This window comes from Elephas maximus, chromosome 12, assembly GCF_024166365.1.
Source record: "Elephas maximus indicus isolate mEleMax1 chromosome 12, mEleMax1 primary haplotype, whole genome shotgun sequence".
NCBI classification, from domain to species: domain Eukaryota; kingdom Metazoa; phylum Chordata; class Mammalia; order Proboscidea; family Elephantidae; genus Elephas; species Elephas maximus.
In genome coordinates this window covers 100,015,867-100,034,067 of record NC_064830.1, presented here as the reverse complement: position 1 = coordinate 100,034,067, position 18,201 = coordinate 100,015,867, and the positions used below count along the sequence as shown (strand labels likewise).

The window sequence follows — 18,201 nt, the reverse complement described above, 5'->3', positions numbered from 1 at the left end:
TTTTTTCCATGAGTGCCCCAAACCAAACCCGTTGCCGTTGAATTGATTCCGACTCATAGAGACCCTATAGGACAGGGCAGACTTGCCCTTTAGAGTTTCCAAGGCTGTAATCTTTATGGAAGCAGACTGCTGGATCTTTCTCCTTCGGAGTGGCTGGTGGGTTCAAAGTGCTGACCTATCAGTTAGCAGTCAAGCACTTAACTTCTGTGCTACTCGGGCTCTTTATGGGTGCCCCAGCCTCCCAAATATTCGTGCCAAGAAGAATGCACTTAGCCTCAGGGTAGAAGCTTCAGGATGGGATCTTTACCTGTATAGCTTCCAAGTGAGTGTTTGCTCCCCGCTAGAGGCTCACTGTTTCTGCCCTCTCTCCAGCACCGTCTCCATACATAATGCACTACAGGGTATTTCCTAGATCTAGGCTCTACGCTTGTTTTCTGCAGACAGGAGGTGCCATCAGGTAGGGTCTTATTCCGTCATATCTGAAGCAGAGCTCTCACGCTTGTGTTTCACGGCCCTCACCCTAGTCAACCGCAACCCCCGCCCCCAGCTGCCTCCCTGTGCATCGGGAAGTCTGTTAATAAAAGATTAATTAACGGCATCATTAAGCTTTGCAAGTGGATCTTTCGTGCTAAGGGGCCCCAGACAGGTCCCTGCTGCTGTGGCTGTGTCTTTCGGTGCCATGGGGCCGGGTCTCCCAAAGCAGCTGTTGACAGGCTGCTGCCCCCCAGGAGTCCATAGGCTTGGGGGTTGGAAGTGGCTTCTCTGCTCTTGTGCTGTGGGGCCGCAGGGCAAGTTGCTGGGCCTCTCTAGGGGTGAGTGCTAAGGAGCTCTGGAGATGTATCATCCAGGAATCTGGCTGGAGGAGGCGGGCCTTCTTCATGCCCTATGGGCTGAATGCCCCTTGAGGCTCCTGGCCCCGGGGAGAAGCACCGCCAACCCCCATCACATACTCTCCCTAGGTGCCAGCTTTGGGCCAGCTCTGAGCTATGCAATACCGGGGGCTCCTGGGGAACTTGGGGATTTGGGGGCAGGATGGGACAGGCAGAGATACAGAAATTCTACATGGCAGTGCATGTCTCTTGTGACAGAAGGTGGACACGTGATTGCCAGGGGACACTGAGGCAGATCTTGTCACAAAGGACACAGCAGTTTTCCAAGTAGAGATTGGAGGAGAGACAGGGGTCCGGGTAGAGGCAACTGCAGAAGCAAAAGTCTGGGGGGTCCGAAAGGACTGAGTAGAACTGGGTGGGTGAGAGCCCAGGCAGGACTGAGGCTTTGGGTCAGGGCTGCCCTTGGGCGATGGGAAGCTGCTTCCTCAGCTGTGCTGTTCTGGGGTCTCTGCCTTCTGTGGGTAGGTTCACTGTATGAGGGCAGGGGGCGGCTAGGGGCCTCCCAGCTCTGAAAAGTGGCACCAGGAACGGGGAGAGGAGGCCTGGAGGGCTTGCGGGTTTTGTGGGGCTTTCCCAGGTGTGAGGCCCTCACTGCTCACCTGGCCTGGCTTCTGGGATTTCCATGGGAGCACCCAGGGGAGGCTCTTGCTGGCCTAAGCACTAACCTTCACATTCCCAGACGTTGCTCTTGGGGTGAGGGCTCCTCTTGGGGTGAGGGCTAGGAAGCCGAGTCCGGGCCACAGAGGGAGGTTTAGGGTAAAAGTGAGGCCTGTACCTCACTCTTACTCCCAGCAGTGAGTGCTTGCCTTTCTCTGGGCCCCAGTTACCCCCTCTGGAAATGGGGAGAAACGCCCCTACTCACAGAGCAGTACCTTGGAGGGTGGACCCTGCCTGTGGCCTTTTTGCTGGGGACCAGTGAGCAGGGTGGGTGGGAAAAGGGGCCCCAGAGGACCCCTGTCCACAATGCTTCCCGCCCCCTGTGTCCAGGCACAGAGTTCGAGTACACCGACTCGGAGAGCGAGGTCAAGGTGCGGAAGCGCTCACCTGCCGGGCTGCTGCGGCCCAAGAAGGGGCTCGGGGAGCCGGGGGGCGGCCTGGCCGGGCCTGTGCCTAGCACCCGCGGCCCTGCCAGCCCTGACAAGGCCAAGCTGGCAGCAGAGAAGGGGCGCAAGGCGCGCAAGCTGCGCGGCCCCAAGGAAGCTGGCTTCGAGGCGGGGCCCGAGGCCAGCGACGACGACCTGTGGACACGCCGGCGCAGTGAGCGTATCTTCCTGCACGACTCGGCCCCGGCAGCCCCTGCCCCCGCAGCGGCTCCAGCGCCCAAGGCCACGCGCGGTGCCAAGGGCGGCGCGCTGAGCCCGCGCAAGGACGCCGGCCGCGCCAGGGACAGGAAGGACCCCCGCAAGGTAGGGCGGCAGGTGTGGGCGGCGGGAGGGGATTGGGGTGCTGGAGTGCCCAGCCCCGGCCCCTCCTACCTGGGTACTGTGGTCACTGATGGCTGCCCCTCCCGGGGACTTGCCATCCCTCCTAAGCTCTTTTTTTGCGTCATGGACCCCCTTTTGCAGTCTATCTTAGAGTAACTTTAAAAGAATTGATTTCATTGCAATAAACTACGTATAACGTAAAGTTTGCCCTTTTAACAATTTTTTTTCCTAAATTTTATTTAGTTTGCTGTTGAGAATATACACAGCAGAACATGACACCATAACAACAGTTACATTCTTCCAGTTGTACAACTATTTCTCACTTTCCTTTTCTGAGTTGTTCCCTCACTGACATAAACTCACTGCTCCCTAGGGTTTCCATCTAACCTTTTCAGTTGCTGTTGTCAATTTGAACCCAGATAGATCTTAAAAGAGCATAATATCAAGGCAGACATTTTTACTAGTTAAGCTAAGCTATTCAGTTTTAAGATGACTACAGGAGATATTTTTGGTTTCAGGTTTAAAGATTATCTCAGGGCAATAGTTTTGGGGGTTCATCCACGCACCATGGCTCCAGAAAGTCTAGAGTCCGTGAGAATTTGAAATTCTGTTCTGCCTTTTCCCCCTTTTGGGTTTTAACAATTTTTAAGTATGCAATTCAGTGACATTAATTGTGGTGCAATGGCGAAATACTCAGCTGCTCATGGAAGGGTTGGTAGTTCAAACCCACCCAGCGACTCCAGAGGAGGAAGACCTGGTGGTCTGCTCCCGTAAAGATTACAGGCTGGAAAACCCTACGGAGCAGGTCTACTCTGTCACAGGACAGCATCTAACAACAATTACACTCACCACATTGTGCAGCCATCAGTACTGTTTCCAAATATGTTTCATCACCTCAAACAGAAGCTCTGTGTCCATTAAGCAATAACTGCCATTCCCCTCTTTCCCCCTCCCCTGGTAACCACCAATAAACTTTCGTCTCTAATTTGTCTGTTCTGGATATTTCTTATAAGTGGGATCCTACAGCAGTTGTCCTTTTTGTGCTTGGCGTATTTTGAAGTTCAGTGTAACGTTTTCAGAGTTCATCCAAACCATAGCATGTATTAGTACGTCATTCCTCTTTATGGCCAAATAATATCCCATTGCACAAATATACCACATTTTGTTTATCCAGTTGTCTATTGATGAACACTTGAGTTGTTTCCAACTTTTGGCTATCATGAATAATACTGCTATGAACGTTGGTGTACAAGTGTCTGTTTGAGTCCCTGCTTTTAATCCTTTTGGGTATATACCTACGTAGGGAATTGCTGGGTCTGTAGGGTCACTATGAGCTGGAATTGACTCAATGGCAACAGGTTTGTTTTTTTTTTTTTTGTTTGGCATGACGACTCTCTTTAACAGAATAACATTTTAAAATGTGCGTAAAATACACAGGCTCACAAGGGAAAACAGTGATTTTGAAATGTGATTGTCAAAATACTTTAAAAATGAATTTGTCATCTCGTCCCCCATGTGTTTCTTTATGAACGTAGTTAATAAGGATATTTGGCAACAGCTCTAAAAACTGCTGTAATTTTGAAGTAGCGATGATGAAATAAGCATCAATCATATTTCAAGGTATCTGTAATAACTATCATGTGATATGAGCCTCTCTGATGTCTGTTGGTGACAGTCACAAGCCTGGCACATACTGCCGTGGTTTCTGTGCAAACCCAAGGGAAAGGCTCATTTCTTGAGAGGTTAGTGGAAACAGAGATGGAATTTTCTCCCTTCCAAGTTCACAGATTCTCTGAACCTCTGTAGACACCCACATTACCAACATTTGCTTTTCAAGAACTCTGTGATGATTAGACCTATTTCCCTTTTTGCACTGGCTGCTAGGAAGCTGAAAGCCAGTGTTCCCCTTTTAGACGGTTGTCTTCAGACTTAACAGCCAGCCCTCAACAGGAGTCTCTGACTCAAGCCTGTCCACCCTGTGTCCCAAATGGAATATTTTAGTCCCCTGGGACTGCAATAACTAAGTATCCTAAAGTAGATGGCTTTAAGGAATAGACATTTATTGTCTCACATCTCTGGAGGCTAGAAGTCCAAATCAGAATCAGCCATGTCAATTTCTTCTGAGGGCTCTCAGAGAGGAACTGTCCCATGTCTCTTTCCTAGCTTCTAGTGGCTGCTAGCAATCCTTAGTGTTTTTTTGCTTCTTTGTGGATGTATCTTCACATAGTGCCTTCTCCCTGTGTGTGACTCTGTCTCCATGTCTGTCTTCCTGTTTTATGAGACACCAGTCATATAGGGTTAGGACGCACCCTACTCTAGTTAAGAGTCTCTAGGTTGCACAAATGGTTAAGCATTGGATTACTGACTGAAAGGCTGGTGGTTCAAACCCACCCAGAGGCACCTCGGAAGTAAGACCTGGTGATCTGCTTCCAGAAGGTCACAGCCTTGAAAACCCTGTGGAGCACAGTTCTACTCTACACCCTTGGGGTCTCCATGAGTTAGAATCAACTTGATGGCAACTAACAACAACAACTACTCTAGTAAGACCTCATTAACTTCACTGGTAACATCTTCAAAGAAAGACTCGAACTCCAAACAAGGTCACTGTCTTAGGCTGAATTCTCTAGAGAAGCAAAACGTATATATATAAAGACAGGCAAAATGTATGTGTATATGTATATAAACATATAAAGAGAGATTTACATCAAGGAAATGGTTCACAGGCCCCTAGAGGCTGTAAGTTCAAAGTCTGTAATTCGGAAAAGAGGACTTTCTTGATCCACGTAGCCGCAGGGGCTGGTGAACCCAAGATTAGTGTCGCTGTAGGCTGTGAAGATCAACAAATTCAAGGTCGGCAGGCAAGACCTCTGGGAAGCTGCCAGCCAGAGGAACAGAGCAAGCTGTAGAACCTGGAACAAGCAAAAAGCCAGGGCAAGGTGAGCAAGAAGGAAGTAGGCAGAGGAGGGCAGAGAGATGAAGGGTGAGGGGGCGGTGAGCCACCACAGGCCCCACCTCCACCAGTACTACTCAGCAGATTCCGTTCTGGGGGTGACGGCGTATCAGATTTCAACAGGATAGTGGTCACAACATTGTACAAGGCCAAAACACTGAGAATCGTGGCCCAGCCAAGTTGACACGCGATCTTAACTATCACAGTCACATTCACAGGTACAGGACTTCAACATATCGTTCGGGGGACACAGTTCAATCCAGAACACGGAGGATGAACCCTCAAATACCAGTGAAGGATGAGATTCAAGCGTTGAGCTCCAGACAACAGGTGGTAGTGAGGATGGGCTGCGTTTGCGTGTCATCTCCAGACACCTTGGGTTTGTACCCATCTCCTGTCTCCTTTGTCCCTCAGCCGTGGCTGAAACCGTCTCAAGTTTTCAGGGCCTTGGAGATGAAAGTGCCAGAGTAATAAAAATAAAATGAAGATGACCCTACCAGCTGACCCATAGTAGGGCCCAGGCACTGTGCTAATGGTGTCACCCATATACTTAACTTATTGAATACTTAGCAATTCTGCTCCTGGGCATGTACCCAAAGGAATTGGAAGCAGGACTCAGATACAGGCTCACCGGTGTTCACTGTAGCACTACTCACAATACCTAAAGGGTGGAAACATCCGAAGTGTCCGTCAACAGAAGAATGGATAAACAAAACATGCCCCATCCATACGTGGGAATATCACTCAGCCATAAAGAGAAATGAAGTCCTGATACAAGCTACAACATGGATGAACCTTGAAAAACATGATGCTGAGTGGAAGAAGCCAGACCCAAAAGAACAAATGTTGTATGACCCCACTGGAAACCCTGGTGGCATAGTGGTTAAGTGCTACAGCTGCTAACCAAGAGGTCGGCAGTTCAAATCCACCAGGCACTCCTTGGAAACTCTATCAGGCAATTCTACTCTGTCCTCTAGGGTCGCTATGCATCGGAATCGACTTGACGGCAGTGGGTTTTTTTTTTTTTTTTTTTCCACTTTACATGAAATATCTAGAATAGGCAAATGTAAGAACGGAAAGTAGATTAGAAGTTACCAAGGGCTAAGGAGAGGGGAGAGGGGAGTTACTGTTTAATGGATAGAGTTTTTGTTTGTGCTGATAAAAAGATCTGAAAATAGTTAGTAGTGATGGTTATACAACCTTGTGAATTCACTGAACACCACTGAATTGTATACTTGTACACTAAAACATTTTCAGTGTTAAAATGGTAAATTTTATGTTGTGTATATTTTACTACAATTTTTAAAAAAACGATGGGTGATAGGCTACTCATGTTACAGGTGACACATGAAAGGATAAGTGGTTTGCCCAAGGCCATAGCAGCTAATACTCCTCAGAGCTGAGCTTTGAACCTGGGGGGGAGTTGAACCCCAGAGCTGGGCTTGTATCCACTGAACCACACTGCCTCTGGGCCTTGCTCAAGATGGTACCCTTTCTCTTGTTAACTGTACAATCACCACTGCCCCTCACCCCAAGTCACCCCAAGTCCCCCCTTGGATCTCCCCCTGGAGCCCCAGGCTTCCCATTTCCTAGTGTCTGAAGAGCCAGAGCCATTAGGTAAGAGGACCAGATCAAAAGCAAAAAAACCCATTGCGGTGGAGTTGATTCTGACTCATGGCAACCCTGTGTGCTTCAGAGTAGAACTGCTCCATAGGGTTTTCTTGGCTGCAACCTTTACGAAAGCAGACCACCAGGCCTTTCTTCCACAGTGTCACTGGGTGGGTTTGAACCTTCAACCTTTATGTTAGTAGTCAAGGGCAAAACGTTTGTGCTACCCGGCAACCTGAGAGGACCAGGGGCCCACACAATCCCAGCCTTTTGATGATGTACCAAGAAACTAGAGAACAGATTAATTGTCCAAAAAAAAGTACAAAACACCCACCCAAGGAAATTACCCCACATCTCATCATCCCAAGAACAACCCCCGTTAACATTTTGTTTTGCAATATGCTTTTATTTTCAGCTTTTTAAACTTAGCGTTATATCACATGCGCGTCCAGATCTTAGGAGCTTTTTTGTAAACACTGAGTAACAGCCCATTGTGGTCTGCTTTATCTCCCTGTTGACCAGGCTGCCTGTAGGTGAGTTGGTTGATGATAGTATTTTGCCATTATAAAGAACCATAGCAGTGAACATCTCTGTTCTATGCGCAGAATTTTATCACATTTGGCATTATTTTCTTATTAAAAAAAAAAAAAGTCTCAGAAATAGATTTTCTGACCAAAGAGAAAGGAAGTTATCAGTTTTATCTGATTATAACGGTAGTTTGGAAAATGAAGATAAAGAAAAGGAAGGAAGTAAAGTCCACTCAGAGACAATGTTTTCTTTTTTTTTCCTGTGTATATAGGTGCAAGGACGTATCCCATAAAATGAACTCTCTTTTATAACAGACGTTAGAGGGAAAAGGAAATTTAACCATGCTAAACGTTCATTCAACCCTTAGAATGCCTCATGCTGTCAGAAATATGGATATGATTAAAATGCTCATCAGAACTGAGAAAATAATACAGTGTGTGTGTGTATACATACACACACACACACAAATAAACCCGAACCAAACTTGATGCCATCAAGTGGATCCCATCTCCTAGCAAGCCTATAGGACAGTGTAGAGCTGCCCCATAGGGCTCCCGGGGAACAGGTGGTGGGGTCAAACTACCAGCCTCTTGGTTAGCAGCCGAGTTCTTAACCACTAAGCCACCAGGGTTCCATGTATATAAATATATATATTTTTTCCAAAATAGAGATTAAGCTTTTTTATTAAAGATTTTTCCAAAATGGAGATTACCTTTTATCCTTATAACATTTTTGTTTTTTGTTCCCTTTAATGCAATTTTGGTTTGTCTAATATGAACGTGGTGGCTTCTATTGTTGTCTTGATAGCCATTGCCCAGTTATCTTTTTCTGTTTATTTTCAACCTCCCCAGGGCCCTTTCTTTGGTCGTTTTATTTTAGGCAGGTCTCTTTCTCTCTTTCAAAAGCATAAAATTATATTCCTCTGGAATCTGAGAGCTTCCGGGTTATGCTGACTGTAGTTCTGAGTCCTGCTTTTTTCACGAAGTATCATCCTTCCCGTTTCCCACGCTGTTGGCAGCTCTTGAGAGCCGTGGCTGTTGGCAGCTGTCATAAAAGCACGTAACTGCAATGTGTGGACGGACCTGCGTTTCCCCAACAGGTCGCTGGACATTTAGGTTGTTTCCAGTTTGGGGATTCTGATGAATAAAGCTGTATACTCTCCCTGTGAGAATGCCTTATTCCCGTCTCTGATGACTCCTTAGGACACATGGTTGTGGGTTTTGTTTTAGTTTTTAATAGACTTTGTCTTCTAGAGGAGTTTTAGGTTCATAGAGAAACTGTGCGGAAAGTAAAGCTCTGCATAGCCTCTCTCCCCTCCACCCGTATCGGTAGCCGGTTGCCATGGAGTCAGCTCCGACTCATGGTGACCCCGTCTGTGTCAGAGTAGAACTTTGCTCCACAGGATTTTCAGTGGCTGATTTTTTGGAAGTAGATGGCCAGGACTTTCTTCCGAGGGGCCTCTGGATGGACTCAAACCTCCAACCTTAACTGACTGCGTTAACCATTTGCACACCCAGGGGCTCCAGTTTCCCGTGTTAGTATCATCTATTCCTGTGGTATATTTGTTACAATTAAGGAACCAGTATTGACATGCTATAATTAACTAAAGCTCGTAGTTCACATCAGGGTTCCCTCTGTACAGCCCTTTGGGTTTTGACAGATGCTTAATGTCATGGAACATATTGTTTTTACTGTGACAAAATATAAATAACATAAAATTTGCCCTTTTAGCCATTTTTAAGTGTGCAACTCGGTGGCGTTAATCACGTTCACCAAGTTGTGTAACCATCACCGTGATCGATTTCCATAACTTTTTCATCTCCCCAAACTGAAACTCTGGGCCCCTTAGGCAATAACTCCCATTCTCCCCTGCCCCCAGCCCCTGGTAACCTCTGGTCTACTTTGTCCAGGGCGTCTTGTTCTTTAGTAAGAACTTTTTTTTTTTTTAATTGTGGTAGTTATATATGTAACAAAACATTTGTCATCTCAACAGGCTTCACACGTACAGTTCTCGTCCCAATTGCCATGGAACCAATTCCGACTCATAGCAACCCCATAAGACAGAGTAGAACTGCCCCGTGGGGTGTCTGAGGCTTTAAATCTTTATGGAAGCACACTGCTGAGTCTTTCTCCTGTGGAGCGGCTGGCGGGTTCAAACCGCTGACCTTTTGGCTAGCAGCCAAGTGCTTAACCCCTGCTCCTTATATACATACAGTTCAGTAACGTTCATCATGTTGTTCGGCCATCACCCTTTTCTGTTCCCAAAATTATATCATTACCCTTAACAGAAGCTTAAGGAGCCCTGGTGGTCCAGTGGTTAAGCGCTCAGCTGCTAGCTCAAAGGTTGGTGGTTTGAACCCAGCAGTCGCTCCAGTGGAGAAAGACTGACAGTCTGCTTCCGTTGAGATTACAGCCTAGGAAACCCTATGGGGCAGTTGTACTCTGTCACATGGGGTGGCATGAGTTGAGATCAACTTGATGGCATCCAACAACAACTGAAGCTCAGTGTAGGATGTGGTGTTTTTAAAGAGGCTTGTTTTTTTTCTTGGACCAGTTTCCACACCCACCTGCAGTGGGGGAGAGCCCCCATCTCACCATGGTAGGGGTGACTTTGAGGTGGGGGTGCGTGTGGCCCTGCCCTCGCTGCCAGGCAGGTGGAAATGAACACAGACATTCTGGAAACAGTTTAGAGGCTGGAGCTAGTAGACGGTTTTACATTCCCCTCCCAGGAAGAAGGTTATAGAACTAATCAGTAATGTCATATTTTTCTGGCATCATTTAGAAGAATGAAAAAATGGAGACAGCCTACGTGTCCCCCATTGGGGGCATTAAATGAATTATGGTTCCTCCGTACCATGACAAACTTGGCCACTAACCAAAAGGTCAGCAGTTCGAATCCACCATCCGCTCTTTGGAAACCTTAGGGCAGTTTTACCCTTTCTTGTAGGGTTGCTATGAGTTGGAATCAACTCTGCGGCAACTTTTTTTGGTTACACCATGGCACACTGGTCATCTGTTAGAAAACAAACACGAAGCTCTCTGTGTATATCGGACATGTTGCTAGTTGCAGTTGAGTTAGTTCTAACTCATGGCGACCCCATGTGTGCAGAGAACTTGCTCCGTAGGGTTTTCAAGGCTGTGACCTTTGGGAAGCAGATTGCCAGGCCCGTTTTCTGAGATGCCTCTGGGTGGGTTTGAACTGCCAACCTTTCGACTAATAGTTGAGCTCTTAACGGTTTGTGCCACGCAGGGAATCTGGTACCAGGCATACTGCATTGGCGGGGGAGGGAGGTTGCAAAGCAGGACTTTCAGCAAGTGCCCACTGGTATTTAAAAAAAAAAAAAGTACTGCCTGTGTATAAATGTGTTCACATATACCTGTTGCCTTTGAGTCGATTCCAACTCATAATGACTCTATAGGACAGTAGAACTGCCCTATAGAATTTCCAAGGCTGTAAATCTTTACAGAAGCAGACTGCAAGCTTTCAGTCAGCAACTGAATGATTAACCATTGCACCACCAGGGCTCTTTTGTGTTCGTATACTGTTCGTGTTTATGTGGTTGTGTGTGCTTGTGGAAATCTCTGGAAAAAATTGTCACTAGAGGTTACCTCTGTGTGGCTGGTAGGAGAGTTGGGGAGGAGTTCGCACAGCTTTATATACAGTTCAATATATATATACATATATATATATATGTTTTTGCAACAAGTAATATAGAGTAAGTGGTTAAGTGGCGAAATGGTTAAGCGCTAGGCTGCTAACCAAAAAGTTGTCAGTTTGAACTCACCAGCAGCTCCGTGGGAGAAAGACCTGGCTATCTGCTCCTGTAAAGGTTACAGCCTAGAAAACCCTATGGGGCAGCTCTACTCTGTCATACAGAGTCCATATGAGTTGTCTAATCAACTCGACAGCACCCAACAACAACGACGATGTAGAGTAGTAATAAAACAAGATTAGAAACAAATTTGCAAGGAGAGAGGGTGGTTGGTCCTCTCACAGAAAGACTCCTGGGTGTTAGTGTGGTGTGGAAAGGAGGGTGAATAGGTGGGTGTGGGGGCTGAGGCTGGGTTGGGGCGGGGGCCGAGGCTGGGAGGGATCCCGGGCCTTCCTGACCCTCTGCCTTGTTTTTCCTGCAGAAGAAGAAGGGGAAGGAGACGGGGTCTGCAGCCTCCTTGCCGCCACCCCGCACACCTGCCCTGCCCTCTGAGGCCCGGGCCCCTCACACCAGCTCACTGGCTGCCACCAAGAGGAGCAAGGCCAAGGCCAAGGGGAAGGAAGTGAAGAAGGAGGTGAGGCTTCACACCCTGTATGAGGTGGGGTGCAGGTGGGACAGGCCCAGGTGTGGGGTATAGTGTCATGTGTTCCCAGGGCTGGGCTGGGGTCCCCTCTGTGCTAAGGGGCTCTCGTTTGGACCCTTGCCACAATGGTGGTCCCAGAGGCAAAGGGACATGGCTAAGTCTCTGAGGATAAATAGGACTCAGCCTCTGCCCCCAAAATGAGAGGTGCTGGTGACCCCCACATGACATCTGAGTGAGGGGGCCCACAGCGCTCCCCCAGGCCTGGGCGAATTCCTTTGCCCACATGGCAGATTGGGTGTACCTGTTCGTGTCTGCTCCTCGTTCCAGCTAGTGCCTACCTGGGCCCAGTTCCCACCTTCCATCTCCCAGGGCTGCCAATGTGCCCTTTGTTTTCTCTGTGGGGAGCTGAGGTGCTTGCATGATGGTCACTTCAGCACAGCATCAAGGCCTGGCCAGGGGCTCATGGGCGTGGCCTCTGGGCTGAAGTCCCCCCATGCAGATGGCCAGCACAGTCCGCAGAGCACCTACTGGACGACTCTGCAGCCTGACCCAGGATCCCAGGTTTTCAGGGAGCCTCCCAGCCCGGCAGGATGGCATGCCCTCCTCTGAGCTGGGGTCTGCTCTCCTCCACTCTGTTCCAGAACCGTGGGAAGGGGGGCGCTGTGAGCAAGCTCATGGAGAGCATGGCTGCCGAGGAGGACTTTGAGCCCAACCAAGACTCCAGCTTCTCAGAAGACGAGCACCTCCCACGTGGTGGGGCTCTGGAGCGGCCGTTGACGCCAGGTGGGTGCCTGTACTGGGGGTGGGGCTTCTGGGCTGCTCAGACCTGGACAAGGGGCGAGGCAGGAGGTTTCCCTGGGTCAGTTAGATCTGAGCCAAGGATTGAGAGAAGTAGGGGTGGAGCTGGCAAAGGGCCAGGGATGGGGGTGCCTTAGGGAAGGGCATGTGCAAAGGGCCTGAGGTAGGGAGGAATATAGTCCCCCAAGATAAACTGAAAGAAGGCCAGTTAGGCTGTGGCTTAGGAGGTGAGAGAACGGCCTAGGGAGGCAGAAGTAGGTCCACACAGTTTCGTGGGCCTTGGTGAGGAGTTCTGTATTCTCCTGAAGAAAAACAAGAAGCTGTCTATCAAAAGTTGTACATGGGGGAGTGGCGTAGTTGGATTTGGTTTTGAAATGATCCTTCTGGCTGCTGCACATGGTGAACTGTAAGGGCCCTGAGGGGAGATGGGAGTCCAGTGAGGAGGCTCTTACAAGCATCCGGGCAGGATTTGGTGGTGACCTGGGCCGCTGTGGGTGTAGCAAGGATAGAGACAGAGGGTGTCTTGGTGTTCTAGTGTTGCTGTAACACAAATACCACAGGTAGGTGGCTTGATAGGACAGAAGTTTATTTTCTCACAGTTCTGGAGGCTACAAACTCAAACCAAAGCCTCAGCTATGTCTATTCCTTCCTTGTTAATTCCTTCCTTGTTGGTTGCCCTGGACATTCCTTGGTTCCTTCGCTTGTAGAACACCCTCACATGGTGCCTTTCTTCCTTCTGTGTGTCCCTGTGTCTGTTCTGCTCTTTTTATAACTCAGAAGTGATTAGGTTTAGGACCTACCCTACATTGGTATGATGTCATCTGATAGTTAATTACGTATTACATTACATTGCATTATGGAAGGTGATTACATTACATCACATTAGACATGTGGTCATCACATTTCATTAGATAGCATTGTGGGAGGTGATTCGCTCTCCCAAGGCGAACTGATTTCATCTCGTGATTAATTGTAACAGCGTATGTCCAGAATTTCGGTCTGTAATTTTGGGGGACACAGTTCAATCCATAATAAGGGGTGAGTTTAAGTACATTAGCAGGTTGGGATGTGGTGATGGGTTGTGTGAACAGATGAGAGAGGAGACGGGGGCAGCTGGTGGTGGCGCAGAGTCCCCAGTGTGGCTAGGGGGATGGTGGGAGGCAGCCACTGAGACCGGGGTCACAGGGAAGGAACGGAGAGATTGTGTACTGGGCTCTGATGGGTAAAGTGTGGGGTGCAGGTGGACGTCCCATGGAAGTGATGTCCAGGAGGCACTTGGGCTTGGGGGTCTGGAGCGCAGAGGAGAGACCACAGGTGTGAATTGGGACATGTCAGAGCAGGGGTAGTTATTGATCCTTTGAGAGTAGGGTGGTGGACATGACCATTCTAGCAGGTAGCATGCAGTGAGAGGAGGAACAGGGCCATCCCTGAGGTATTTGGTCACCTGGGGAAGTTGGTCAGTCAGCTATGGCTGCGTAACAAACAACCACCACATCTCACGAACAACAAGGCATGCTCTCTGCCAGGTTGCCCCATGCAGTGGCAGGCTGGGGACAGACTGGGCTGGGCTGGCTGGCTTGGCTCCATGGCTCACATGTCCAGTGAGCTAGCCTCAGGCCAGTGAGCTAGCCAGGATGTCTTCTTCTCATGGTGATGCTGCCAGGGCAGAGCAAAGATGGAAATGTGTGTGGCCTCTTGGGGCTAGGTTCAGATTTGGCACTCTGTGCTCTACCTTGTGCCATTGGCCAAAGCAAGTGGTGTGGCCAAACCCAGATCAAGGGACAGGAGGTGCAGTCCTTGGAGGACAAGGCCATGGCCAGGGTGTGGGAGGGATGAGGAAGTGGGTGGTCATTCCATCTGCCCCAGGAGCTGGTCTGCAGTGTTTTTTCTTCATTTTAAAAAATTCTTTCTTTTTTTTATTATCGTTGAAAACATGCACAGCAGAACATACACCAACCAATTCAACAGTTTCTATGTGTACAATTCAGTGACATTGATTGCATCCTTCGAGTTGTGCAACCATTCTCACCCTCTTTTTCTAGTTTTTTCCTCCTCCGATAACATAAAATCACTGTTCCCTAAAGTTCCTATGTCATCTTTCACAAGTTGCTGTTGTCAACTTGATCCCATGTAGTTTTTAAAAGAGCATGATGCTCAAGGCCGACGTTCTTTACTAATAAAGCTAAACTATTGTTTGGTTTTAAGATTTCAGGGGATATTTTTGGTTTAAGGTTTAAAGATTATCTTAGGGCAGTAGTTTTGGGGGTTCATCCAGCCTCATGACTCCAGAAAGTCTGAATTCCATGAGAATTTGAAATCCTTTTCTGTATTCTTCCCCCCTTTTGATCAAGATTCTTCTATAGAATCATTGATCAAAACATTTAGTAATGGTAGCCAGGTACCATCCAGTTCTGCTGGTCTCATGGCAAAGGTTTGTGGTCTTCTTCCCCTTTTATATCATTCAGAAGGGATTAGGATTAGGGCCCACCCCACTTCAGTATGACCTCATGTTAACTGATAACATCTTCAGAGACCCTATTTCCAAACAAGGTCACGTTCACAGCACCGGCGGTTAGGACATCAACATAAATTTTTGGGGGGATATGATTCAACCCATAGCAGGGAGTATGGTGTGCAAGGGGTCCAAAAAGAGGTGGTTTAAGGCAGAGAGTGGTCCATGGTGTTAAATGCTAGTGAAAAGTCAGGAGAGCAAAGACTGAACAATAGCCTTCGTGTGGATGACACTCCTGGTGGCTAGGCAAGAGCAGTTTTGTGGGCCTGAGGGGGTAGACTTGGGCCCAGGGGTGAGAGAGCCATTTGGGAAGTCTGGCTAGGAGGATTGAGGAAGGTGTTCCAGGTGAAGAAAAGGCCAGTCTGAGGTTCTGGGTGTAGCTTCGGTCAGCAGCAGCAAGGGGTAGGTGGGCCTGGAAGGGAGAGGGTCCCGAACTTTGACCTGAGTGGAAGGTGAGTAGGTTGATGATCCAGAGCTTCATGTCTGGGCACAGGGCCTGTGGGTCTTTGGGATTAGGGGCTCCCTCATGTCTGGGATCTTTCTGAGGGCTGAGAAGAGGGGTGGAGGGAGGCAAGGGTCCCAAGTACCTGCTGGCATGCACACGCACGTGCTTCTGTGCAGACACGTGCACCAGGGGTGCACACAGGGCCACAGACTCAGTAAGGGGGCAGGGCAGGCCCAGGAGGGGGGCCATGCAGAGGAGGGCCGCCCCACTCTACCCACCTCACTGCTCCCTCCTGCAGCCCCCCGCTCCTGTGTCATCGACAAGGACGAGCTCAAGGATGGGCTGCGTGTGCTCATCCCCATGGACGACAAGCTGCTGTACGCCGGGCATGTGCAGACTGTGCACTCGCCGGACATGTGAGTGAGCATCAGGGCGGGGGGTGCCAGGCCAGTGTGGGGGACCTGCCCCTGGCCTGCACCAGGGCCCTCCTGTGCCTCTGGGCAAGCTGCACCTGCTGTCCAAGCCTTGGCTCCCTTCTGTCAGATGGGGTGAATGAGGGTGAAGCCAGGTTCCAGGGAGACAGGAGGAAAGGCACTTGGTGGGTCCCTGAGCAGGGGGCTGGTCACAGGGTCACAGTGGGAAGGGGGGAGAGAGAGAGAGTGGTGGCCTCCCTTGGGATCTGGGTTGGACAGGTTCAGCTTGCTCTACCGCCGCTGCCAACGGTTGCCATCAAGTCAGTCCAGCTCATGGCAACTCCGTGCGTGTCAGAGTAGAACTGAGCTCCGTATGATTGTCAGTGGCTGATTTTTTGGGAAGTAGATTGCCAGTCCTTTCTTCCAAGAATCCTCTGAGTGAATTTGACCCTCCAAATTTTAGTTAGCAATTGAGTGCCTTAACTGTTTGCACCACCCAGGGACTCCAAAAATCATGGAGTCGATTCCCACTCACGGTGATCCCATGTGTGTCAGAGCAGGACTGTACTCCACAGGGTTTTCAGTGACTTATTTGTGGACGTAGATCGCCAGGCCTTTCATCCGGGTACCTCTGGGTGGACTTAAACCTCCAACCTTTCAGTTAGCAGCTGAGTTCATGAACCAATTGCACCACTCAGGGACTCCATCTTACCCTAGCACCCCTCATTATACAGACAGAAACTGAGGCTTGGCCTCCCACTTTCTGCAGCAAATCAGCCAACCTTCAGTTTCTGATTTCCTGGCCCAGCACTCTGAGGGAAGGAGCTAGTGGTGGTGGGCCTGGGAGCCTAGGCCTGGGGAAGACACCCAATGGGGGGGTCTTGGGCTTCTGCCACCACACCCACCTTTGACCTGGTCTTGCAGATACCGCGTGGTGGTGGAGGGCGAGCGCGGGAATCGACCCCACATTTACTGTCTGGAGCAGCTGCTGCAGGAGGCGGTGAGGGGGGCGGGGCCGGGCCTGGGAGGGTTGGCAAGGAGGGTCAGAGGCTAAGGCTATGACTTCTTTCCACCTCATGCGTGTACTCTCCTCAGATCATCGATGTGAGGCCGGCCTCTGCACGCTTCCTGCCCCAGGGGACCAGAATTGCTGCCTACTGGAGCCAGCAGTACCGTTGCCTCTACCCAGGCACCGTGGTCCGAGGTGAGCTTGCCCTCCCCGGGGCTCTTCTGTTCCCTGACATATCACTATGGCTTCGTTTGGTCACCACAGTTACACTCTAACTGGCTGTCTCCATGTCCCAGTGCTGCTGTAACAAAAATACAAGTGGGAGACTTTAGCAAACAAAACTTAATTTTCTCACAGCTCAGGAGGCTACGAGTCCGAATTCAGGGCACTGGCTCCAGGGGAAGGCTTGCTGTCTGTCCACTCTGGGGAAGGATCCTTGTGTCTTTCAGCTTCTGTAGCCCTGGTGTTCCTCAGTTCCTTGGTGATCTTCACATGACATCTACTTTCCCCCTGTGTGTGCTTGCTGGTCTCTGTGTGACTGATCTGCTCTACTTATATCTCAGAAGTCACTAGGTTTAAGATACACCTTTCACTGACATGGCCTCATTAACATAACAAAGATTAAACCCTAGTCTCAAATGGGATCACATCCGCAGGTATAAACCCGTTGCCATCTAGTCGATTCAGACTCACCGTGACCATATAGGACAGAGTAGGACTGCCCTGTAGGGTTTCCTAGGTTGAAATCTTTATGGAAACAGACTGCCACATCTTTCGCCCACTGAGTGGCTGGTGGATTCGAGACACTGACTTTTAGTTAGCAGCAGAGCGCTTAACCACTGCACTACCAGGGCTCCTTTTGCAGGTAGAGGGATTAGGATCGCAACATATATCTTGGGGGGGGGGAGCACAATTCAATTCATAACACTGGCTTAAGCATAAAGAATTTTACCAGCTCACGGGCCCAGATGTTATTCAAACGATGTCATTAGGATTTAGCTCTCAACACCTTTCAGCAATGCTCTCATGTGTGCTAGCTTCACTCCCAGGCAGGCACGGGTGGCTCTCAGCACCTTAGGGACTGTCTTTGCCATTTCAACAAATCCTATGATCCAAGAAGTTCTTGCTCCCCAAGTTTTCCCACACACGATGGTGTCACACTGAACTGACTTGAGTCGTGTGGTTGTCACTGAACTCTTCACTGTGGGTCCTGACTAGCCCTTGTTCATGTTCTCATCCTTGAAGCTAAGAATTGAAGTCAGCTTTCTCTTGCACGTGGCAGAGGGAGATGGGGAAGTTGGCTTCCCAAGGAAAATTGGGATGTTGTT

At 49.2% G+C, this 18,201-nt stretch overlaps 1 protein-coding gene across 7 annotated transcripts in view; it reads left to right on the top strand.

Annotated features, from left to right (window-relative positions):
• Positions 1–18,201, top strand: part of TNRC18 (trinucleotide repeat containing 18) — a 119,518-nt gene that overhangs the window by 80,184 nt on the left and 21,133 nt on the right. For all 7 annotated transcript variants that reach the window (XR_007519518.1, XM_049902652.1, XM_049902653.1 and 4 more), the window contains 6 exons: positions 1,878–2,296; positions 11,535–11,687; positions 12,338–12,479; positions 15,750–15,867; positions 16,789–16,864; positions 16,960–17,068. Coding sequence is in view for 6 of the 7 variants with exons in the window: in XM_049902652.1 (XP_049758609.1) it covers positions 1,878–2,296; positions 11,535–11,687; positions 12,338–12,479; positions 15,750–15,867; positions 16,789–16,864; positions 16,960–17,068 (1,017 nt within the window). In the remaining variant the exon portion in view is untranslated. The remainder of the gene's footprint in view (positions 1–1,877; positions 2,297–11,534; positions 11,688–12,337; positions 12,480–15,749; positions 15,868–16,788; positions 16,865–16,959; positions 17,069–18,201) is intronic.